Source organism: Tenebrio molitor, chromosome X, assembly GCF_963966145.1.
Source record: "Tenebrio molitor chromosome X, icTenMoli1.1, whole genome shotgun sequence".
NCBI lineage: Eukaryota > Metazoa > Arthropoda > Insecta > Coleoptera > Tenebrionidae > Tenebrio > Tenebrio molitor.
In genome coordinates this window covers 3656526-3678235 of record NC_091055.1, presented here as the reverse complement: position 1 = coordinate 3678235, position 21710 = coordinate 3656526, and the positions used below count along the sequence as shown (strand labels likewise).

Genomic DNA, 21710 nt, shown 5'->3' with positions numbered 1-21710 from the left:
TCAAAATTTTCTCTAATTGTCAAGATCACTACCGATTCTTTAAAAATTTGAAAATAAAATGATAACCTTGACTGGGTCCAAAAAAAAAACACGAAAACTTTTAGGGCCTATTTACTGAAGCGAAATTAAGTTAATCGTAATGAATACGAGATTACGAGATTAACTGCCCACGTGATCAGATTGAACCAATCCAAGTTTCGTATTCATGGGTTAATCCCGCATTAAAATTAAATTCGAATTAAATATTTAATTCTCTTTCTATGAACTGGCCCTAAATCTTTTTACAAATACATAATTATTTGAATTTTTCGTTGAAAGGAGAAATATCTTGGGAAAAAGATTTATCTTACATCTTTATATTATGTTTATTATTGTTCATCTTATTCAATATATAGTTGCAAAAAATTGGTAGAAAATAGATTCACATACTTCACATTAGCAATCAAGGAAGATATTGCGTTAAAACATTTTTTTTTATTTAACAATCGACACTGTAAAATTTACAAGCCAGACACACTAGATATAAAGAGCTCGAGTATATTTAATATTATGTTTACGAATTCTTAAATAAAAAATTAATTTTTATAATTACGGTTTTTGTTGATTTTACGTTCAAGCGTGTGCTTTGCCAGCGAAGAATTACATGAATAAATAAAAATGTAAATTTAATTTGATTTAATGTAGACAAGATAAAACGTAAATAATATGAAAAAATTGTGATCGTGTAGAACATATAAAAACAATTTTAACTGAGAACATCGTCGTCTCTGGCTTAAAGCACATCACTTAATTCTCGCTGTCTAAACCAGTCGAGCTTCGACCTATCTGTTGATTTTGTTAGTTTTTTGAATTATTGCCCTCATTACGGCACATGGGTGGTTACTTCTGGAAGGACTAGATAGACTGGACAATTACCGAACAAAAAATAAACATAAATTTGAAATAAGATGTTTTCAGCAGTGTCCACTGACAGACCCGACTGGCGCCAAATACACACATGTCTTCAACCGTTCCCACATTACTACAGCTCCACTTGAAAAAGCTTGATAAAAGCTATTTTAAAACAACTAACCTTACGTTCAATTTCTTATCTTGTTCTTAGAAAGCGTCATCAAAGCTCTCAGCCGGCGACGTGCGATCAAAACGACGAGAAAATTTTCGCGATTTGTGCCGTCTGTTTTCATAAATTAGGCAACTTTTATCATGAGTGCCCTCCGACTGGTACTTCGTCGGATCCAGGTTCGATAACAGAAAGGTGGAAGTTACACCTATTTTTTTTTGGCGAAACTCTAACTTTAGAACTGTCAAGTCTCCGTGTTTGTTTGTATGTTTAATTTATAGACTCCGTGCTATAAACTTTGAAAAAGTAGTATATACAAAGGTAATTTCATGATTCTAATATAAGCTCGGAGCATTTGAATCGGAAGCTGATTATAGCGAGAATTTCCCCTTCTTCTGAACTCACGTCACGCTTCGTATCTAGACAGAAAACAGAACCATGTAATCAACTAAATGAACTTTACTTTCAGTAGTCACTACCTAATGCACCTAAAGCTTTTACAAAACCCGACTCGCCTCTCTAAATTCTCAATATCTCTCTCCACTTCGAAATATGATCAAGAAGTGGTCCAAGAGAATTCATTGTTAATATGCGAAATTCTGCAATCGACTTCTGGTCACAATTCACCAAGGGCTGTGACATGTGACAAGGGAGGTATTGTTTATAGGTGTCATTCAAAACATTTGTAGATATATCTATTACAGAAGTGCAACCTATACATACAGACAGACGCCAAGGGCCACTTTAAGCTACTAGGTAACATGACATGTGACAGCTCCGTATACATCATTCTCGGCGGCGTCTTTCTTCTATCTAAATTACCTCCTAGAAAAAATATTAAATCATGTTAACCTCGTGTAATTTACGTACGAGAATTCGTAAACTGAAACGAATTAAATTTAACAACGATCACTAATAAAACCTTCAGAAAACTTTATTAAAGTCGATATTTTCTGGCCACGCAATTTATCTCTACCAGATGTCTGTTCGTATTGGTTATTGTTTGTCACAAAATAATGTTTTTGTTGTATCATTTCCTTTCATATTTTTATGAAATATGAATTTATGAAATAATAAAAAATAAAATAAAACAAATCGGAATGAAACTGGAGTAATTTTTTTCTTAAAGACCCGAGTGCTGTTCGAACGACATTTGAGCCATCATTTTTATAATCCACTTATGTACGACCTTAAAAGTTCTTAATTCATTTATTTTTAGATAATATTGTAATTGAAAATACAGTGGCGCAGTCAAATTTTTCAACAAAAATATTTCTTAAGAAGTGGAGTGTCATTTCAAAAATATCTACTTTTTTTGTTTAGATATTAAAGATTTTTCAGAATAGTTAAGTTGTTTCTTCGTAGATAAACAATTTTCTGTTGGAATAACAATGGTTTAGATGGGTTTTAAATCGAAATATTCCTGACGATATGGAGTGTATTGTAAAACATTTTTAACAAAATTCCAAATAATTAACGCCCGAACTATTTATCTTAAATCTCGCTTAACAAATATTTTTATCATTTAATAGCTTGGAAGTTTTTCAAAATTAAGTCATTTTTCTTATATCGCGTTTTAAACTGGCCCACCCATGCCATAAAGAGCCCAATTTACACATGAACTCGTTACATAAACTGCTATTTTAAGTTTTCTTTATTTTTCTCGAAAACTAAGTGGGCTACGACTCCGACTGTTATGGATTAAAAGAAGCATCTTGAAGAGAAGAATCCAACAGTGCCAAGTCCAATGAAATATAATAATTAGTAAGGGGGCGATGGTCAATCGAATTGGAAAATTTAAACTCCAAGAGAATTTTTTTCAAGTTTTCTTCATTTTTCTCGAAAACTAAGAGGGATACGGTTCCGGCTGTTATAAATCAAAAGAAGCACCTTCAAGAGAGGAATCCAATAGTGTAAAATTTAATGTAATGTGATATTTAATAAGGAAGGCATGGCCAATTGAATCCACAAATTTGAATACAAAGTAATCATTTTTTAAACTAAGAGGGCTACGGCTCCGGCTGCCATAAATTAAAGAGAATCATCTTGAAGAGAGGAATCCAACAGTGCCAAGTCCAATAGAATACAATAATTAGTAAGGTAGCAATGGTCAATCGAATCGGCAAATTTAAACTCAAAGTAAGAAATTTTTAAAAAGTTTTCTTCATTTTTCTCGAAAACTAAAAGGGCTGTGGATCAAAAGGAGGACCTTCAAGAGAGGAAGTTGTAGTGACTTTAAAAATGTTGTAACATTTAGAAATTCTTTAATAGCAGCAACTTAGATATTTTAAAATTAATTCTTCTTAGATGGTGGGAATAAATGCACCTTAGACACATCCGTAAGGTCCTAACTGTTTCGTTAATTATAAAAATGTACCTATATATTCAAAATAGTTAAAAATACGGTTGAAGCGTTATAACCTTCTCTTGCAGTGATAAATTGTAAACTGTAAGCTCCTTCGGCATCAAACAGCGTGACAAGTTGATATTCGAATTGTCGGATGGAAAACATCTTAGGGAAACGATTTATCAGAGTACGATGAGTCACATTGTGTCTACTGTTTGTATTGAGTAAAGCATGAAGAATGTTTATACGTGAGTAGATTAGTTTAAAGGATTTGCAAGACTGCAGGGGTTGTTATCGTGAAGACCTCCTAGTGATAATGACGCAGACCGGATTGTATAAAACCCTTAGGACTTCTGGAAATCGTTCAGAACTATGGAACGAATCATTCTTGTGAACTTGGCTGTGCTTTGTGTCGCCATTCTCCTCTCTGAGGTTGTTTTATCAGTTCCCCATGTAAGTGCTAAGTTATTGATTGTGATAAATTAAAAATATGTAAACAAAACAAATACAAACAAATCTTCAGTGGTTCACAAGGAATACAAGGTCATACGATCTTTTGGTTCTCGTCTTTTGGATTTTTGGTATATGTTTAAAAAAATATTTTTTGTGTTTTCAAAAAAGAACCAAAACAAATCAGTATAATTTTTTGGTGATTATTAGTTTAGTTACGGTACATGTTTTACAAAATTGTAATTTTCTCCCAAAAATTGCAAAATACAAACAACTTTGTATCATTTTTTTTGTTCTTTCATTTATGTTTATATAAAATTAATTAAAAATCAATTTGACTATAACATTACAGTTAGTTCTTCATTTATAAATTATTACCACGTTAGCGTGATACTAAAGCTTGTTCCCATTATATTATAATAAATGGAAGTGTTGTCAAACTAGTGCATGTTTACTATTTGTTATAATTTTTTACATGATAATTAATACATAATTATGCAGTATGGTAGCCACCAAGTAAGTGTTAGACGCGAAAGGAACGATGACAAGAAACAATCATATATGTGGTTTGGTCCACGCCTTGGTAGAAAAAAAAGAAATTCTAATATCGACCCTTACCGAAACAGAGAAAGAGAACAGTTAGCCACCTTATTAGATGTAATACAGGACTCGCCTTGGGCTATAGTGGCTGTAAACGGTAAGTTAGCAATTTTTCAAATCTGGTGAAGAATGATTTGTATATTTTTAGGAAAACGCCATGTAGTCAACTTCACACCGAGACTGGGCCGAGAGTCTGGTGAAGAATTCGTGAGCAGTGCTGCAGAAGATCGATGGTTGCAAGATCCTGAAATGTCTGGGGAAATGTTGTCTCAGAGATCGCCTCCATTTGCACCAAGATTAGGAAGACATCTGTCTCCCTTTTCTCCTCGCCTAGGCAGAGAAAACGACAAGAATCTATTTTAGTGATTATTGCCAATAACAGTTATGAACGCTTCATGTATATTTTGTTGTATTTAAAAAAATAAAATAATATCCGAGATTAAACAGTTTACTACTTGGACAGTTTTGACACTTATTCCAACCCTCAGTTGTCACTTTCAGAGGTAACGAGGAAATTGCCTGAAACGCAGTAAACAAAATATCGCGCGGCAACCATGTTTGTTATAAAACTACGAAAAAATACAAACGTTCTGTTATGTAAAAGAAGTATTAAAACAATCTGTCGTAATTTACACTTCGGTAAAGAAATGATAACGAAAACTAATGAAAAATGTAATGTCACCACAATCAATGACGTTTGTTTTATGACAGAATGAATCTTTCATGGTAAATTTCAAATTTGCTAAACTTCATTGTTACCAACAGACTCAGTCATTCTTGATCACGCCGTATTTTGAAAAATTTTCTTCCAAAACACTAAAAATAAAAAAAAATAAGAACTGGGCCTTCATTGTGCTCCACAAGTGAATTACAATTATTTAAATGTCAGGACTGATTTTTCAAAAAAAAATAGAGGAATTTCGGGATTTCTATAATTTGTTAAAATTAGTACGTAATCGCAAATCTGTCAAAAATTCCAAAAAATCGTAAATCATGTATGCGTGTTGCTTTTTGACCTGTTGTTTTAGAATTATTTGGCGTCAAATACACAGAAATAACATTACCAAATAAAACATGAATCTTTTGTAATCATTAAATTATTAACAAACTAAATTTGAAGCCGAAGAAGCAGCATTGAATTGATCCGTCTTTGATAACGCATTCTTTTTATTTCGCAGTTAAAAACATATTTTACTTCAGATTCATTTAATGATGTAATCGATTACAGTATAATATAATATAAAATGTATTGAAAATAGATCTATAAATACATATATTTACTGGATGTTTAATACTAAAATATACAATTTAAATTTACATTACTTGGTCAATTAAAATAAAAATTACTTAGGCAAAGTATTAAAATTTGTTGGTAATGATAACTGGAATAACATTTTCATATATTTCAGAAAAATATTTCAAAGACACATTGTATAGTACATCGATCTACACACTGAACACTGATGAATATATTTCAGCCTATACATCTGCATCTTATATGTATTATGTACTCATATACAAGACATTTTGACTTTACACATAAATATCTATGTAGAAAGTATATTTACAAATCATTAATAAAATAGAAAACAAATAACTACATAGTTCACAACGAAAAACTTTTGTCTACTGTAATACTTGAAAAAATATTTTTTAGACCTCCATCTTGTTTCATTAGAAAAGTAAAAATCTACTTAAAATAATCTTTTCTCGTACGAAAATAAACTATGAACATTTCCTTCCAGCTGTGCCGAATGAGATCTCAGTTCGAATCTTAGTTCTCCGTCGTACATCATATTCCTGCCGAACAACAAATTATTTGATGCGCTGTCACATTTGAACATACATTACCTGAGAATTGCGAGCGACGTCGCACCGATATCTTGACAGCCGTGTCTAATTCCGCATTGCAAATAAGGAACAAAACGCAAGACCGATCCTTTGTCGACGATGCTCCCGCTCACTCCTTGAGCCACCTTCAACTTATCCGCTTCGCTGTGGAAGTACCTGTTCATGGCGGAGCCCATGGCATCCTTCCTGTCCATCGCCTCTATGCTCCCCATTCCTCTGTACTTCTTGAGCCTGACCCCGTCAGAGAAGTAGTATTCACCTGGAGCTTCGGAGGTTCCCGCCAGCAACGACCCCATCATCACTGTAACCAAAAATACGTGAAATCCCCGAGACTGATTGCAAACTACAATACTGACCAGTCGACGCCCCCAAAGACAACGCTTTGATAATGTGCCCGATGGATTGTATTCCCCCGTCCGCTATCACCGGCACGTTGAATTTTTTCGCGTAGTGGGACACTCTGTAGACCGCGGTGGCTTGGGGCCTGCCCACCGCCATCACTTCTTGCGTTATGCAGATGCTGCCGCTTCCCATTCCTACGCGCAAGCCGTCCGCTCCGGCGTCGATCAGGTTCTTCGCCTGCTTCACGGTGACGACGTTCCCCGCTATCACTTGCAGGTTTGGATACGACTTTTTGATGTGTTTGATCATCTCGATCTGGTACACCGAATTTCCTTGGGAGGAATCCAGGACGATCACGTCGACTCCCGCGTTCACTAGGTGCCTCAAACGGTCTTTGTCCTCCTCGCGGGTCCCCATCGCCGCCCCCACTATCAACTGTTTGTTGTCGTCTTTCGACGCGGTCGGGTAACTTTTGGCTTTTTTCAGGTCAGTTCGCGCCATCAAGGCGATCAAGTTACCCTGAGCGTTGATTATCGGAAGCTTTCCTTTCTTGCTCTTCTCCAGTATGTAGTTGGCTTCTGCGAGAGTCACACCGGACTGAGCCGTCACCAAATTCTCGAATTTTGTCATTATCTGTCAAACAATCAATTATAATGGCGCGGAACGACTTTTGTCGGCGACTCACACTTTCGAGTTTTGCATTCATATTTCCATCTTCTAAGAAGTCTATGTCTCTTGAAGTTACAATACCAACTAGCCTGCCACCAAGATTTCCGTCCTCTGTAATTGGTATACCACAGAAACCGTGTTCCTTTTTTACTTTAAGCACGTCCGCCACCTGCACATCTTGACACACTCAAATACAATTTTCAAACAAAATAATGTACATTACCGTGTTGGTTGGACATAACACCACAGGGTCATGAATGAAACCGTGTTTATATTTCTTTACTTTTAATACTTCGTTTGCCTGATATTCAGGCAAACAATTGTGATGTATAATGCCGATGCCTCCACAAAGCTAAAATCGATGAATAAATCACGAGATGAATTTATTAAAGGTAAGACAAAACGTACTGCCATTGATATAGCCATGGGAGCTTCCGTAACCGTGTCCATTGGTGATGAAATCAATGGAGTTTTCAAAACAATCTTTTTTGTCAGCTGACTGGATAGGTCCTTTAAAAAAAGTGTTACGCCAGTTGTAATAGTAAAATATAAATACGTACGACTGTATCGGCAGCAAAGTTTATGAATCCCGGCAGTATTATAAAATCGCTAAAAAGGGAATAATGCAATGGGTGAAAAAAAAAATTGATCAAAACTTACTTGTACGTAAGTCCGTGGCCTTTATCCATCATGTCCGCGGCCGATAGACCATCTTCCAAAATATTATTTGTGTCAGCCATCTGCGCACAAAAAATACGTTACTTGATAAAAACAAAAATATTTTTTTAACATAAAAATGCGAAGTATTTAAAATGAAAGGAAGCTTTGTAAGGAAATGCGATCTGGCACCATCTGACGGTGGTTGTTGCAACTTTTGTGTTTGAAATGAAATTGATTTGGGGTAAAATAACAGTAATCCGGAGCGACACGAAGAACGAAGTTGCGAATTAATGGAAAATAACTTTGGAAAGATAAACAAAATGCGGTTAAATACGCGTACAGGTATCTACAATGTATTAAACATCTTTAAGTACGTTACAGTTTAGCGTACGGTACTGAAAATGAAAATAAAACGAGAAGAATGAAAATATTTATTTGATTAGTGTAAAATAATGCGTCTATTGATGCATTATGCAGAGAAGCAGTTTTTAGGAGTTTCGCCGGATGGATTGATAAATAATGAAACTATTGTTGAGGTAAAATGTCCTTACTCAGCTGCACAATGGAAAATGCAATTAAAAATAAAATTATAACCTGTTGCACATTAGATAATGATGGAATTCTTTGATGAAAACCGACGCCGCGTAACTGTACGTACTAAATTCAAGGGCAGCTCCATAATACAAATCACGATACATATTTGTTACTTGGTTATGTATACAATGTTGAGTGAAATTTGTTTTATTAACAAAGATGATTATTCGCTTTGGTACAAAATGGAAAGTGTTCCATCTCAAAGCTCTCCTTCCGGAAATTGTTGACTCTAGAATTAAACAAAATATGCGACTGAAAAATGATTTGTAAGGGAGAGTATAATTTTCTTAAATTTTTTGTGAGGTTCTCTACTAGTAAAGGTAAGTATTGTCTCTGTTGCGTCTGCTGTGGTATTACTTTACAAAAACACACCTATCAAGTTTCATCATTCAAATGCTTTGATAATCGTTAAAATATTCTTGTTATTTTGCAGCAGAAAACTGAGACGAGGAGCAGTAAGTACGATCAAATCGTTTGCTAATATTTTTTTAAATAGTCAAATATCGATGTTTTTATTAAAATGTGAAAAACTTTCAAAATTATAGTTTTTAGTACGCCACACGTTACACCAATCTGCGTTAAATGACGATAAAAACGTAAAAAAATACAACATATCTTGCTCACCCTGTTTATTAGATTTTAGAAACCTAACAATCTAAGCTTGTGCATTTAGACGGTAATAATTTCATAAAACTGGATTCTATTTCATCTTTCCGGACGTTTTCCCTTAAATTAACGGTTTAATTTTGGAAAATTCTCAAAAAACAGTTACAAAAACTACGCGGTTTTATTGAAATTTGGGCTTAATTTTAAATGTGATGTGTAATGGTTACAAGTGTTCTTTCAACAGTCTTTCAATAATTCATTTTTCCGGTAAACTTATGCTTTTGCAAATCCACGTGGAGGAATTGTTAGGTTAGTGGATTGAAAAAATCAATAACAAAATAGTATAAAAGTGATCGATTTTCTACAACTACAAACAATTCAAATCTACTTTGTCTGCTTACCTTACAGAGTTAGTTAAGTTATGTAGACTAAAATTATGAAAAAAGAAAATTTTCTTAAATACTTGCCGGATCTAATACAACGTCAGATGCCGTTTGACGGAACAAAGCACATAAAATGAGATAGAGAGACAACTACGATGTTGATTGTTGAAACAGCAGGCTGCTCTAACGCCTCTCGTGGCTGTTCAATAAAACACACGAAGAAACCGCGATGTTTAAAATTAGGTAGAAGCAATATTGGATTTTTGGACGTTTATAAATTTGATTAGACTTTTAACGACTGATTTGATGAAATCAGTGCTCCATTAAGTTGTAAGCAATTTAAATTACGACTATTTACGATGCACAAATGTATAATCCAGTACTTTCAAACTAAATTTTTTGAATATCTGTTCTTAATATAAATCAAGGGGAGTAGAAATGACTACATTCATTACATTATGATGACAATTTTGAATGTAGAAGCTCTGGGTTTGTTCAAGTTACAGCTTTATTCAAAAATTCTTATACAACGTGACTCAGAAATAAGTACATAAATTTTAACTGGTAATAGAACTCGTTAATAGCAACGATATATTTAAATATATTTTTTTCCTAAACCTTATAGTTAATTAGTTATCCAATTAAAATTATTGAAAGATTTGGCACAAATTTCGTTACCTGCCTATGGGGATTACTTGCTTCGGCGATCCCGATAGGCGAAGAACAAAAAACAAATGCAAGAAAACTTTCACTTGTTTCTTCCGAATTTAACTACAGCGGCTAATTGCTGTGCCCGTTGCTGTAACCTATAATGATAAGGATGGAAGAGAAAAGAGAGAATCATATGGTAGATATTATTAAATTAAAACAATTTTAATTATAAATATGTATTTTAAACTGATCCTAATGAATCCTAATGAATAAATCATTGAATCAACAGGTAAACACCTGCCTTATGGAGTCAGACGAAACTAAGTAAAAACTACACCTCGGCCGCAGATCGGAAAAACTGTAAAAATACAACGCAAATATGAACGCAAAAAGTATTATTTCACGGTCACTGTCATTTAGTCAATAAGAAAATGCAAGTAAATAGACAGCTCGTTAATTTAAGGGGGGAAAAATACTGAAAGGAAAATTATATTTCGAAAAAATGATACATACAATTTTTGTTGTTCTTGACGAGAACTGTCACTGGTTAAAATTAATGTACTTATTTCTGAGACACGTTGTATAATTTAAATCGTAGTTATCTAATAGACCAATAAACAACTAAAAACCATTTTGAGTTCTATGTGTTTTCAATTTTCATTATGACGATAGATGTCAAATGCAGGGTGAAATTGAAATGCATCACAATATTAAAACCCTAGAATCTTCAGACCAATTGTGAAAACAACGTGGATTCGGTTTTGCGCATGTACGCCACTGATATCACGTTAGGACGAATAGTAAGATTAAAAAGTTATCGAATGCAACGCAAAAAGGGTGTAAAAAGTTTCGCGTGTTTTGTTTTGTAATTATAAATACCTACGTTACTGTTTACTTATGGTTTTTGCTTTGACTTTTCCTTTCGCTTGATTTTTACTATTAATCTTACACGTTTTTGCAGCTCTGTGTATTTAAAATGTTTTTCGGCTATTTCATTCATAGAAAGGTTTTGTCACTCTGTTTTTAAAGCGTTTTTGCGGATATTCATGTTTCGATTAATTACTAATTAGAGCTTCAGAAACATTTCGTTCGGAATGGAATTAAGTTAAATTGGACTTTACGAATTCAAGATATTTAACCACATTTTTAGTTTATTCACTTATTGAAGATTGCTTTACATATTGTGATGCATTTCAGTTTCATTCTGTGTAGATGGAAGAGTTCCGGATTGAAAACGAGATAACAATCATTTTGATGTTTTGATCTGGCGCTGATATCGATATGCATTATCTAAGTAAAAATATTCAAATGCTTGATGCACAAATCAAACGAATTTCACTGTTTCGGCGAACTGAAATGAAACAAAAATAGTAAATAAAAATAACAATAAGAGACAAACTCTAAGGTTCTCGATGATAAATATTTTAAAATTTATTATCGAGAATCTTAACAAACTCCAAACAAACTCTGCATCGCAGCGCCGAGGGCGGATGATTGATAAATTAACAGAAAGAAATAAACATCATACAGTGCATTTACCTTTCTATCTGAATGCTTTGTATTTAACGGATTTACAAAACCACAAAATAAATATGTATAGATATATTATATAAAAGTATATAAGAAATTGTCTTAGGCACTCTCATCTATGCAGCAGAATGCAGAATTAGACAACGAAGTAACAATAGCGCGTCAATAGCGTGTTTTTCTTTATTTCTGTTTTTCATCTAAATATGTAGGTATATTTTTTTGTATTTATACAAAATTCTTGCAGTTTTTTGGAATAAAATAATAATAGGTAATAAATAAATAAAAATAAAGAATAGGTAATGAAAGTAATGAAACTGTATTTCTACATTTACAAAACTGGCTTCAATACTCTCTGGCTTCAACATTGACCATCTATTGACAACACCGGGCGGTTTGTATCCTAGGTCCTAGGTTCCTAGGTTTGTGTTACGTCACCCTTACGTCACTAAGAAAGATGACAGGCTGCGTTCGTGTTATTTTGTGGACGAAACCTAACACATAACCTAAAACGATTAACTTATTCATAAAAGTCTGTTCACAGTTCGATAAGTGTATTTAATACATTATTGGTTACAACTGTACCACACAAATGATCGTCCCTGAGTGAGTTAACGTCTTTTTGAAAGTAAATCTAGAGTTTCGTTATCAAATCTGTTTTGCAGCGAAGTAGTCATCGAGGCTCTGTTGAAAGACGCCCGAAGATTCAAAAGCAAGTGGGAACTGCACTCAAATGAGCCAACTCGTTCCAAACCCAACGTTATTTTCCTGAAGAGGACGCTCTCCAACGTTGTCAAACTGAACGAAGATCGAATGCGAAAACCAAGAAAAGCGGAAAGCTACGAGCGTGATTTACACATTTCCTCAAAGGAAGAAGAGTCAGATTCAAAAGAATCTTCAAGTTGCGAAAAATCGTCAAGATCTAGTCGCGAGTCAAGTCCGAGACGGCGTTCCAGAAAATCGAAACATTGTTCAAAGTCGAAATACAAGTCACCTGAGAGTAGAAGTAGATCGAGAAAAGCGTCAAAAAGAAAGGAAGAGAGCTCAACGTCTAGGCGTTCGCCAAAGAGATAAAAATTGAGTCCACTGTACTTAATACATGAAATATATTGTACTTTATTTTTCTAGGGATTTTGTTGAACTTAACTTATTTTTATTTTTATAATCATATATATTATGTGCTTAATATAATGATTACTGGCGAAATTTGTTGTTTTGCTAAGTATACGTAGTCAAAGTGACTTAATTAGTACGTGGCGCCATCTAGCTTGTTGGTTACACGATACACGTCGTAAATATTTCACTTCTCAAAATTAGACAGTTTGAGGTTAAATCAGCTGATCACAAAATTAAAATGAGAACAATTATCTGTGATAGAAATTAGTGATTCAAGTATTTATTGAGTATTAAAATGTGGGTGTTTGGTTACGGTTCTTTAGTCTGGAAAGTTGATTTTCCATACGACGAAAGAGTCGTAGGTTTTATTAAGGGCTTCCAAAGGCGCTTCTATCAACACAGCGTCGACCATAGAGGCATTCCGGGCAAGGTAAACGCAGCAGCATATTGTAAAAATCACGCTAATGTGTTTTCCAATAGCCAGGGAGAGTTGTAACTTTGATTCCCGGAGACGAGACGGTGAGCACACGATTGTCGTTAGATTGTCTTACATTTTTAAATTGCAGGATCAAGTGTACGGAATAGCGTACAAAATCAACGAACACGAACAAGCTTCTGTAATAAATCATTTAGATTATAGAGAAAAGGGCGGCTATGAGAGGACTCCCATTTTATTCTATCCCAAAGACAAAAACAAAACACCTTTTGAAATAATTATTTATGTAGCAAATAACAACAATCCTCAATATGCAGGACCGGCGGATGTAGACAGTATAGCCAATCAAATAGTCAAATCTGTAGGACCCAGTGGTACCAACGTGGAATACATTTTCAACTTAGCTAAAGCAATGAGAGATATAGCGCCTGAAGTCAACGACGAACACTTGTTCACCATCGAAAAAAGAGTTCAGAACCTACTCAAATTCGACACTTCTCAACCCGCTTCAAGAAGTCTAAATTGAATTAAAATCACACAATATAGGAGCATTAATTTATTCCATTTTATACAATCTGGATCGTATTGGCTTCTTAACATTTTACAAATAAAGCGTAAGCGATAATAACTTGTCTTATTATATACATAAATACCATGCAAATATTTTCAAAAGTATTTAAAAAATCACAGAGGAATCGTTATTTCGAGTCAAGATAAATGCAGTTAAGACAGTAACTAGCGTCACATATGTACAGAGCTCTAAAATAGATGTATATTGTATCTAATATGATGGGTCAAAATCGACCCAACCCTTGAAGAAATCATTTTTACCGACACGACACGAGGTTAAGCATAACATGCGCGTTACTTATCGTTGACACTAGTTCGTTTCCCTATTCATATTGGCTAGTTTAGCAATTTATTGCTGCTCATCTAATCTATCTACACGTTAAGTACAACCCTAACATTAACATTTCAACTGAACAACTGTAACCAGGTTAAGAATGAACCACAATGCTCCATGTGGAATGTACAAGACATGAGTATCACTATGAGACACTCCCAAATGACTTACTTCCCACTCTTTAAGACTTCGTTCTCTAAAAATGTCTTCAACTGATTGTAAGCACCCTCTAGATTATCATTAATCACAATGAAATCAAAGTTATCCTCGGTTCCTGCGACGTTAAATTATTATTTTATTGTGATAAATAAAAAAGCAATTTTTTACCATATTCTAATTCCTCACTGGCAACTTTAAGTCTATGGGTGAGACTTTCCTCTGACTCGGTTTTCCTCCCAGTCAGTCTACTCTTCAGCTCTTCCAAAGATGGTGGTTTTATGAAGACATACAGAGGATTCAATTCGGTGTTTTTGATCTGTTTCACTCCCTGCACATCTATATCAAGAACACAGACTTTACCTTGTTGGGCGACCGCGTCAACCGCAGCTTTGCTAGTCCCGTACATGTTGCCACAAAAAGTGGCACTCTCGATAAACTTCCCGTCAGCGACGGCTTGCCTCATCTCGTCCATCGTGGTGAAATGATAGTGCTGTCCATGCACTTCGCCCGGACGCGGTTTCCTAGTGGTGTGACTGATACTGAAACCGAATCTGTCCGGAAAGTCCTCCATCATTTTTTTCAACAGAGTGCTCTTCCCGGAGCCCGAGGGGCCGCAAAGCACTAGAGGCCTAGGATTCTGCAAAACAGACATCCTGGCCAGACCTACAACGTACCAATTAAATTACGGACACTCTCGTCGGTTTCGTGGAGCCTAATCTACCAACAAACCTCTAATGATAAAAATGGTGAACGAGAAAATAAACGCGGACAAAAATATAAAGTTTGAGCGTGTAAAGTGTAATTAAAAATTCATTAAACCTGAAAACATGCAGCGACGACGAACTCTACTATTTGAAGCTCCGAGTGGGAGTCTCAATAATAAAACGACAATTCAAAGTACGGGGGGGTCTTGAAAATTATTTGCTCGCCACTAATACCGGACGCGCACCAAAACAAAACTTGTTTGTTGAGGTTAGATTTGACAGAATTTTGGCGCCAACTTTAAAATATATCATGTCAAAATGTGGGGGTATTTTTCATAAAGTGTTTTGCACCAAATTTTCATTTAGAAAACATCGCGATAACAAACGGAAACAATTCGTTATTAAATAGCAAATCAATAGCATTTATTTCTTGATCATAACTCTACACATATAAAAAGACAGTTTTTGAGAAAGTTTCAGATAAGATATTTAAATTTGTGGAATATCTCCGTTTCTACGCAATCTTTTTTGCTTCTTGATTTGAAATTAGTTTGCAAATATTTACGCTTGATACCAATTTTATTATAAATTGAGATCAAGAATGTCACTCGTAAAATTAATTACCGATACTCCAGTTGCTGCAATTGAAAAGACCGAAGACCTACTTTATATCACCGATAGTGGAACTGCACTGAACGCCTGAACGGAATCTTCGTTAATTGGTTTGTGCCATTAGTGTATGTGTACCTTTCCATTTCCTTTAATTTACGTTCGTTAATTTGGGCATATTTACTTACTAATTTTCTCGAGGAGAGTTAACGAGGAACATGCACGAAATCACCAAACGATCGATCAGATATCGGTGAGGTGTGCAAACGAAAATCTGTTTATCTCAAAATTCTTAGGTCAACATTACGCCACCGATGTCAGAATTAGTGGGATAACGTATTGTAAAAAAGATATATTTTTAAGTCGTTTAATAACAAGCGATAACATCTACAAAATATAGTAATATATCAACTCTTGACAAATAATTTATCAAAACGTTGAGAAAACAAAGCTAGGATAAGATAATTTGAGAAATTGTGTCGGGAAAGGAAGGATGTGGCGCCCTCTGAGGTTTATTTTTGATAAGTGGCAGGGAAGTGGGAGAGGGGAGTCGGATTCACACGTTGTAAGAGTGTTGTGTAGTATTTGTTATTGTGAGTGTGGTTTAGTCATAATTTTCGTTTTCGTCACCGACATAAATTCGTGTAAACGTCATCTATTAATGCACATAATGAAGAGTTAAAAACAAAGGTAACCTACAAAATAAATTGTGTTGTGTCTCGGTTGTGAACTTATTTAATTGTGGTGGTTGTGAGTGTGATCTAGTTGAAAGCAATTTAAAGGTCTTGCAAATTCTCACGAAATAACGGAATATTACGAGACCTAAATTAAACTTAACAGTTTTACCAAATGAGTAGTGAAATCACACGGTCTTATCAATTTATTAATGACTCAGTTTCTCCTTAGACATTCCGTCACGTTAGCATCTAATTTTTATTAGTCACAATTACGATAATGTGGATGCCCACACATGTACAAGTAACAGGTAAGGAGACGGTCATATTTTAATAATTTTTTATGGAGATTATTCACAGTTCAGAGAGCTTCCGGATTATTGACTAAGGGCAAGCACAACAAAAATGACTGTTTCGTCACGATCGCGCTGGGTAAGACTAAATACCAGACGTCCATCAAAGAAAAAGCTGACCCTGATGTTGAATGGCATGAAGAATGCGAATTGTAAGCAGCTTCCCATCAACTCAATTAATATTTATTATTTCACATCCTTAGACCTATCCCTGACCAAGGAAATACCGCTGAAATTATTCTAACAGTGTTACATCACAATGGTTTCGGAGTTGATGAGTTTCTTGGCAGAGTCGCCATACCCTTAAACACTTTGGACATCTATGAGAGGCCCAAAAATAAATGGTATGGCCTCGAAGCTAAACCAGGTATGTAAACTTTGACATTTGACATTAATTTAACATCATAGTGCACACCTACTTGATCGCGACGTTCCTAATTCATCTTTATTAAACAGTGACTTGAGTCACCGAATCTGACGTAACTCGACCACTTCCTGTCATATTTTCCGAAATTATTGGGAAAGGCAGTAACGATAATATTTACGTTGGCTTTAAAATGTTTATTTGTGTGCGAAATACCGATCGCGACCTTCGTTATTGTAAACATATCGTATTGCACCACCTGAACCAACGTAAACAAATGAGTATCGCATTGCATAATAGCGAAACCTAACCCACGATTAATGAATTGTTAGGCAAAGTCGGCAAAGCGAAAGAGCGAGGGCACTTGGAAGTGAAGATAGGATTCACAGTAAAATCGGGAAGTTTAACTGACTTGAGTAAAAAAGAAAAACACAAATCGTCGATCGGCCAGTTGTCTCATGTGGCCCACTCAGTTGGGGGCAGCCTCTTGAGTCTGGGTAGTGCGGAAAAGCGTAAAGGAATCAAGAAATTTGCGAAATCTATCGGCTCAAAGATGCACCTCAGGGGGAAGAAGAAAGACGGGGATCCGGATGATAACTCGTCGATCGGCAGCGTAGGCAGTTTAAAACGTAATTTCGACAAATTTAAGAGTCGACAGACTAAAGAAGATGCCGATCCCGGAGTCGTCAGCGATGAAGATGATTTTACAGTAAGTTTGGTTCGTGGCACGGCTAAATTTAATCGATATGTTTTAGTTCGACGATTTATCGCACAAGAGTTCAGTAAGTTCGTTAAATCAACCGACTAATCACGGTTTAAGTAATTCCATCTCGTCCGTGGAGAATTTGTCAGGTGATGTTTCGAATAAAGCTAGTATAGCGCCACCTGTCAAGCCGCCAAGGAACGAACCCAAAGCTCAAGACGAATGGGAGTCGAAACTTTTTGGCAAACAAACAAATAAAAGTAAGACCTAAAAGGAATAAAAGATAACACTTGAGCAACGAGATTTTTTAGATTTACTTAAACCAAACAGCAGCGAATCGCTGAACAGGAGATCTTGGGATTCTTCCAAGCTAGAGTCGCAGATCGAAGAAGAACCCGCCGAGACGGTGGCGATTACCAAAGATGATATTAGCATAAACAATAAAACTCCTGAGACCCCGAAGAAAAAAGAGGAGAAAGACGGGATGCTTTCAAAACTGAAGCATTTCAGAAAAGGTACTGAGATGAATTAGAGTATAGTGTAGTGCATGCTGTCTTGTCGTTTTAGATAAGAATGAAATAGACACGAAACGTGATAAACCAATCAGTAATTCAAGTGAACGTATTATTATAGGAGGAGAAAAGGATGTCAGTTATTCGTGCAATAATCACATTTCCAACGAGCTTTTGCAAAAATTCGAAGGCAAATCGCGCGAAGTACGTAAACCCGTTGATGCTCGCGTTTGTACTAATTCTCGTTTACAGGAGTTGATCCTGTTGGTGTGCGGTTTGCAAAGCGATCTCGAATCGCAGAAGAAGAAACTGAAAGACTTGGAGGACTACCTCGACGACTTGTTGTTGAGAGTTATGGAGACCACGCCCAGAATTTTACAAAATCCGTACGTCACCTGTAAGTTGTCACATAAAAAATTGAGGTAAGGAAGAGTGTTCTGTTTGGTCGTGCGTTATCTGTTTTATTTTGTTTCCAGTGGTTAAGCAGTGAATACCAGTGCCTAAAATTTCAAGTAACGCGGTGCTAATTTACTTGATCTAAAAGCGAAAATCCATTTTCATGAAACACTGTGATTGTTATTTATTTTGGCCATTTAAACTAGTATGTCGACGACTCTTTGGACAACACTTCTAACAAATATGACTAAATCCGTCCAACGGTTTTATTATCTAGGTCACTAGAGGACAAATGAATTTTTTTATTTTGTATTAATCCTAGTTTGACGTTTTATAATCGATGTGTTTACCCCACTGTCTTCCTTTGACGTAATTAATTTATTTAGAACTAACTTAAATTTATTTTATTGGAGTTGTATTACTGAAGTTGTTGTGGTTTGTGTAATCTATATTTTATATACTGAAGGGAAGAATAAATACAGTTGACAAAAATCGTCACTTTATTGTTTTATTATTGATTCAGGAAGAGCAAGTAAGGCTCTTGGATTTGTTTTTTCAACGTTTGTACAAATCGGGCCATGGTGGCGCCATCTATTATCCTGTGATCTGCTGCTCCGCTCAAGTTGAGCACCTCAACTGGAATGACATTGTTTGCGTCGTCAAATCGGGGAACCACCTACAAAATACTGTCAAAAAATGAACAACTGACAGGTTTTTTTTGTACCTGTGAAGTACCCAAAGCGATTATTGCCACTTGAGGTGTCATTATGATAGGCTTCATATAAGTCCCGCCGATCTAAAAATCAAAAGCAGTTACACAATTTGTCACAGTTGCAAAACCGTTACAGCTCCAATGTTCGATATTGTGAATGTTCCATCTGACAAGTCTTGAGGTGAAAATGTTCCGTTCCTCCCGGACGCGATCAATCTGTTCAATTCGTTATTGATTTCGATGATAGTTAGTTTTTGGACGTTTTTAATAACCGGCACGGCCAGTCCCGCTTTAGTATCCATCGCTATTCCAATATTATGTTGACCTTTGTACACAATATTTTCACCACTCGTATCTAAAGTTGCGTTTAGGACCGGATATCGCTGCAAGGCGTTGGAAGCAGCTTTGATAAAGAAAGGCATAAATGACAGTTTCAAATCTTGACCTTCTGGAAGTGTTTTAATGGTGCGCCTCAACTCGGACAATTTTGATACAGTTATTTCGTCGCTGTAAACAAAATGGGGGATTTTCTGGAAATCGCGACATCAGAAAAGGCGATTGGTTGAGTAAGGTGCTTACCAAAGCGTCGGTCATTGTTTTGAACATCGCCTTTTGGAAGCCTTTTATCGGTTCCGTTTTGTCATGCAACACCTCACGTGAAACCTCGTGGACTGCACCTTTCTCCAAATATTTCAAAATGTCTTCTTTCAGAATTCTTCCAGCTTTACCAGTTCCTTTAACGCTACTTAAATCAATCTGTCAAACATTACGGTATTTTTATAGGACATCTATACATTGGATTTACGTAACCAACCTTATATTCCTTGGCGAGTCGCCTTACCGAAGGGATGCACAAAACTTCCATACCTGGCTCATTTTTACTAGTTTCAATGGGTTTTTCTTCCACCGGTTCTTCATTTGTTACTTGTACTTTTTCTTGTTCTTGGCCCTCAGCATCTGTCTCGATGTCGACGAGAGGTCTTCCGACTGACGCCATCTCGTCGATTTTGTAGTGTAACTTCTTAATAATTCCGTCATACCTGCTGGTGATGGTGACAGAAGCTTTATCACTCTGTACTTCGCAGATTTCGTCAAATTGAGCAACTTTATCGCCAACTTTCACGAACCATTCTTTTATAGTCACTTCTCTGATTCCTTCACCAATATCTGAGAGTTTGAAAGACACCTGTCCCGCATAGTTGGCACTTACGTAGAAATTTCTAACTACATGGTTTTTATTTGAAAACTGAAAGCAATAATGAATAAAAATGTGCCAGTCATTGGGGAATTAATTAACTAACGACGAATAAGAATAATAACCACTTACAATTATTTTAGCACTGTTTCCAATATGTTTAAAAAATGTGTAAATGTCCCTTGACGGCAACATGTTCTTATTGTTTTAAATCTCCACTGATAAGGACATATAACTTATGAACTCTTATCTCCGAAGGCTACTGTCGTATTGAGTAACGGAATGTCCAGTCGTTTAAATAATTAAGACATTTGTTACTTCATCAGTAATTACTTACACAATTAGTTTTGAAAAATTTTAAATTTCCCGCGGATCGACCGACATGAATTCGTACAAAATGACAAGCAAAAATGTATTTTTTTAAATAAAATTATATTATTCCTTCATTAAACTTTTCTACTGAAGGTTAACAAACTTTTTTTAAAGGTCAACCAGTTGATACGCAAAATTTGAGGTTAAGATTCAGACATGCGTTGATATCGCAGATATTATTTAAACAAACCATCGCATCCCATTAATAATAATAGGAGATAAAGCTCGTATTGTTCCGACGAATGGTTTATATGATATACAGGGTATTTTTAAAAAACGGTTGCCATATCGGCACGTTTCCAGCATAACGATAGTACGATACGAATAAAAAATAAAATAAATAGGTACATCTTTGTGGTAAATAATCAAATTGTTTTTGACACCAGATCTGTGTCGAAATGGTAAATTTTTAATTGCGAAAGGACAGTTACATTATGTTCGTAAAGTGAAAACGTAATGACGATTTGATGAGTTTTTCAAGTCTTCAAAGAATTTTTGGGAAAGTAATATTTGTTCGTTGATTTTTTTTTTATCTCTTGAGGCTTGTCAAGTTGGTTGCAGAGTCAGCATCAGCTATGTTTGCCTGATAATTCAAAGAAAAACTGTGATAAAACACGATTGATAGTACGATCCGAGTCTATGTTGATCTTGGTTTGGTACCTACATTATTTCGATGTAGAATTTTTGCAAAAAATGATCAGAATGTTTTCATGTAAAATGGTTTCTCATGAACGTTACCAAATAAAAAACAATACAATTTT

General features: G+C 35.4%; 7 protein-coding genes across 16 annotated transcripts; 4 read left to right on the top strand and 3 right to left on the bottom strand.

Moving 5' to 3' along the window:
• The first annotated feature begins 3601 nt into the window (after positions 1 to 3601).
• Positions 3602 to 4919, top strand: LOC138140292 (PBAN-type neuropeptides-like). The gene is made up of 3 exons (XM_069061225.1): positions 3602 to 3860; positions 4359 to 4554; positions 4606 to 4919. The coding sequence occupies exons 1-3, from the start codon at positions 3780 to 3782 to the stop codon at positions 4818 to 4820; spliced, it is 492 nt and encodes a 163-aa protein (XP_068917326.1). The 5' UTR covers positions 3602 to 3779; the 3' UTR covers positions 4821 to 4919.
• A 727-nt stretch (positions 4920 to 5646) lies between these two features.
• Positions 5647 to 9754, bottom strand: ras (Inosine-5'-monophosphate dehydrogenase ras). 2 transcript variants are annotated; one of them, XM_069061208.1, is made up of 9 exons: positions 9647 to 9754; positions 7980 to 8059; positions 7880 to 7928; positions 7728 to 7829; positions 7543 to 7671; positions 7336 to 7488; positions 6665 to 7283; positions 6309 to 6609; positions 5647 to 6257 (listed from the first exon to the last, which is right to left on the bottom strand). In XM_069061208.1, exons 2-9 carry the CDS (start codon positions 8057 to 8059, stop codon positions 6152 to 6154), a joined length of 1539 nt encoding a protein of 512 aa, XP_068917309.1. In that variant the 5' UTR covers positions 9647 to 9754; the 3' UTR covers positions 5647 to 6151. The 2 variants fall into 2 exon arrangements, with proteins under 2 accessions (XP_068917309.1, XP_068917308.1); XM_069061207.1 differs by having other exon boundaries at positions 9581 to 9703.
• A 2578-nt stretch (positions 9755 to 12332) lies between these two features.
• On the top strand, positions 12333 to 12814 carry LOC138140089 (uncharacterized protein DDB_G0280579-like). Its single transcript, XM_069060796.1, has 2 exons — positions 12333 to 12346; positions 12406 to 12814. The coding sequence occupies exons 1-2, from the start codon at positions 12333 to 12335 to the stop codon at positions 12812 to 12814; spliced, it is 423 nt and encodes a 140-aa protein (XP_068916897.1).
• Positions 12815 to 13011: 197 nt separating this feature from the next.
• On the top strand, positions 13012 to 13920 carry LOC138140289 (putative glutathione-specific gamma-glutamylcyclotransferase 2). Its single transcript, XM_069061223.1, has 3 exons — positions 13012 to 13286; positions 13337 to 13375; positions 13423 to 13920. The coding sequence occupies exons 1-3, from the start codon at positions 13152 to 13154 to the stop codon at positions 13816 to 13818; spliced, it is 570 nt and encodes a 189-aa protein (XP_068917324.1). The 5' UTR covers positions 13012 to 13151; the 3' UTR covers positions 13819 to 13920.
• Positions 13834 to 15992, bottom strand: LOC138140288 (guanylate kinase). Of its 6 annotated transcripts, none has more exons than XM_069061217.1 (4): positions 15857 to 15992; positions 15175 to 15806; positions 14524 to 15018; positions 13834 to 14470 (listed from the first exon to the last, which is right to left on the bottom strand). In XM_069061217.1, the coding sequence occupies exons 2-4, from the start codon at positions 15182 to 15184 to the stop codon at positions 14364 to 14366; spliced, it is 612 nt and encodes a 203-aa protein (XP_068917318.1). In that variant the 5' UTR covers positions 15185 to 15806; positions 15857 to 15992; the 3' UTR covers positions 13834 to 14363. The 6 variants fall into 6 exon arrangements, with proteins under 6 accessions (XP_068917318.1, XP_068917321.1, XP_068917323.1 ...); XM_069061220.1 differs by having other exon boundaries at positions 15684 to 15806; XM_069061222.1 differs by lacking the exon at positions 15175 to 15806.
• A 230-nt stretch (positions 15993 to 16222) lies between these two features.
• On the top strand, positions 16223 to 19168 carry Rip11 (Rab11 interacting protein). Of its 4 annotated transcripts, none has more exons than XM_069061212.1 (10): positions 16223 to 16358; positions 16575 to 16653; positions 16703 to 16847; positions 16899 to 17062; positions 17392 to 17768; positions 17815 to 18022; positions 18074 to 18277; positions 18330 to 18478; positions 18527 to 18696; positions 18751 to 19168. In XM_069061212.1, the coding sequence occupies exons 2-10, from the start codon at positions 16623 to 16625 to the stop codon at positions 18755 to 18757; spliced, it is 1455 nt and encodes a 484-aa protein (XP_068917313.1). In that variant the 5' UTR covers positions 16223 to 16358; positions 16575 to 16622; the 3' UTR covers positions 18758 to 19168. The 4 variants fall into 4 exon arrangements, with proteins under 4 accessions (XP_068917313.1, XP_068917311.1, XP_068917314.1 ...); XM_069061210.1 differs by having other exon boundaries at positions 16242 to 16521; XM_069061213.1 differs by having other exon boundaries at positions 16242 to 16653; positions 18396 to 18478.
• Dbct (Dihydrolipoamide branched chain transacylase E2) lies at positions 19153 to 21108 on the bottom strand. The gene is made up of 6 exons (XM_069061215.1): positions 20710 to 21108; positions 20197 to 20628; positions 19962 to 20138; positions 19517 to 19912; positions 19395 to 19466; positions 19153 to 19346 (listed from the first exon to the last, which is right to left on the bottom strand). The coding sequence occupies exons 1-6, from the start codon at positions 20770 to 20772 to the stop codon at positions 19182 to 19184; spliced, it is 1305 nt and encodes a 434-aa protein (XP_068917316.1). The 5' UTR covers positions 20773 to 21108; the 3' UTR covers positions 19153 to 19181.
• Positions 21109 to 21710: the final 602 nt, after the last annotated feature.

Excerpts from the sequence above, each read along its gene's own strand:
- LOC138140292 (XM_069061225.1), top strand. The coding sequence starts at position 3,780 with ATGGAACGAATCATTCTTGTGAACTTGGCTGTGCTTTGTGTCGCCATT. Across the intron at positions 3,861-4,358 it reads TTGTTTTATCAGTTCCCCAT|TATGGTAGCCACCAAGTAAG; the intron begins GTAAGTGCTAAG and ends ATAATTATGCAG. Across the intron at positions 4,555-4,605 it reads GGCTATAGTGGCTGTAAACG|GAAAACGCCATGTAGTCAAC; the intron begins GTAAGTTAGCAA and ends GTATATTTTTAG.
- ras (XM_069061208.1), bottom strand. The coding sequence starts at position 8,059 with ATGGCTGACACAAATAATATTTTGGAAGATGGTCTATCGGCCGCGGAC. Across the intron at positions 7,672-7,727 it reads CCATGGCTATATCAATGGCA|CTTTGTGGAGGCATCGGCAT; the intron begins GTACGTTTTGTC and ends CATCGATTTTAG. Across the intron at positions 6,610-6,664 it reads GTCTTTGGGGGCGTCGACTG|TGATGATGGGGTCGTTGCTG; the intron begins GTCAGTATTGTA and ends TTTTGGTTACAG.
- LOC138140289 (XM_069061223.1), top strand. The coding sequence starts at position 13,152 with ATGTGGGTGTTTGGTTACGGTTCTTTAGTCTGGAAAGTTGATTTTCCA. Across the intron at positions 13,287-13,336 it reads ATAGAGGCATTCCGGGCAAG|CCAGGGAGAGTTGTAACTTT; the intron begins GTAAACGCAGCA and ends GTTTTCCAATAG. Across the intron at positions 13,376-13,422 it reads TGATTCCCGGAGACGAGACG|GATCAAGTGTACGGAATAGC; the intron begins GTGAGCACACGA and ends TTTAAATTGCAG.
- LOC138140288 (XM_069061217.1), bottom strand. Across the intron at positions 14,471-14,523 it reads CAGTGAGGAATTAGAATATG|GAACCGAGGATAACTTTGAT; the intron begins GTAAAAAATTGC and ends TTAACGTCGCAG.
- Rip11 (XM_069061212.1), top strand. The coding sequence starts at position 16,623 with ATGTGGATGCCCACACATGTACAAGTAACAG. Across the intron at positions 16,654-16,702 it reads CACACATGTACAAGTAACAG|TTCAGAGAGCTTCCGGATTA; the intron begins GTAAGGAGACGG and ends GATTATTCACAG. Across the intron at positions 17,063-17,391 it reads TGGCCTCGAAGCTAAACCAG|GCAAAGTCGGCAAAGCGAAA; the intron begins GTATGTAAACTT and ends ATGAATTGTTAG.
- Dbct (XM_069061215.1), bottom strand. The coding sequence starts at position 20,772 with ATGTTGCCGTCAAGGGACATTTACACATTTTTTAAACATATTGGAAAC. Across the intron at positions 20,139-20,196 it reads GACTCGCCAAGGAATATAAG|ATTGATTTAAGTAGCGTTAA; the intron begins GTTGGTTACGTA and ends AATGTTTGACAG. Across the intron at positions 19,467-19,516 it reads CAATATCGAACATTGGAGCT|ATCGGCGGGACTTATATGAA; the intron begins GTAACGGTTTTG and ends TTTGATTTTTAG.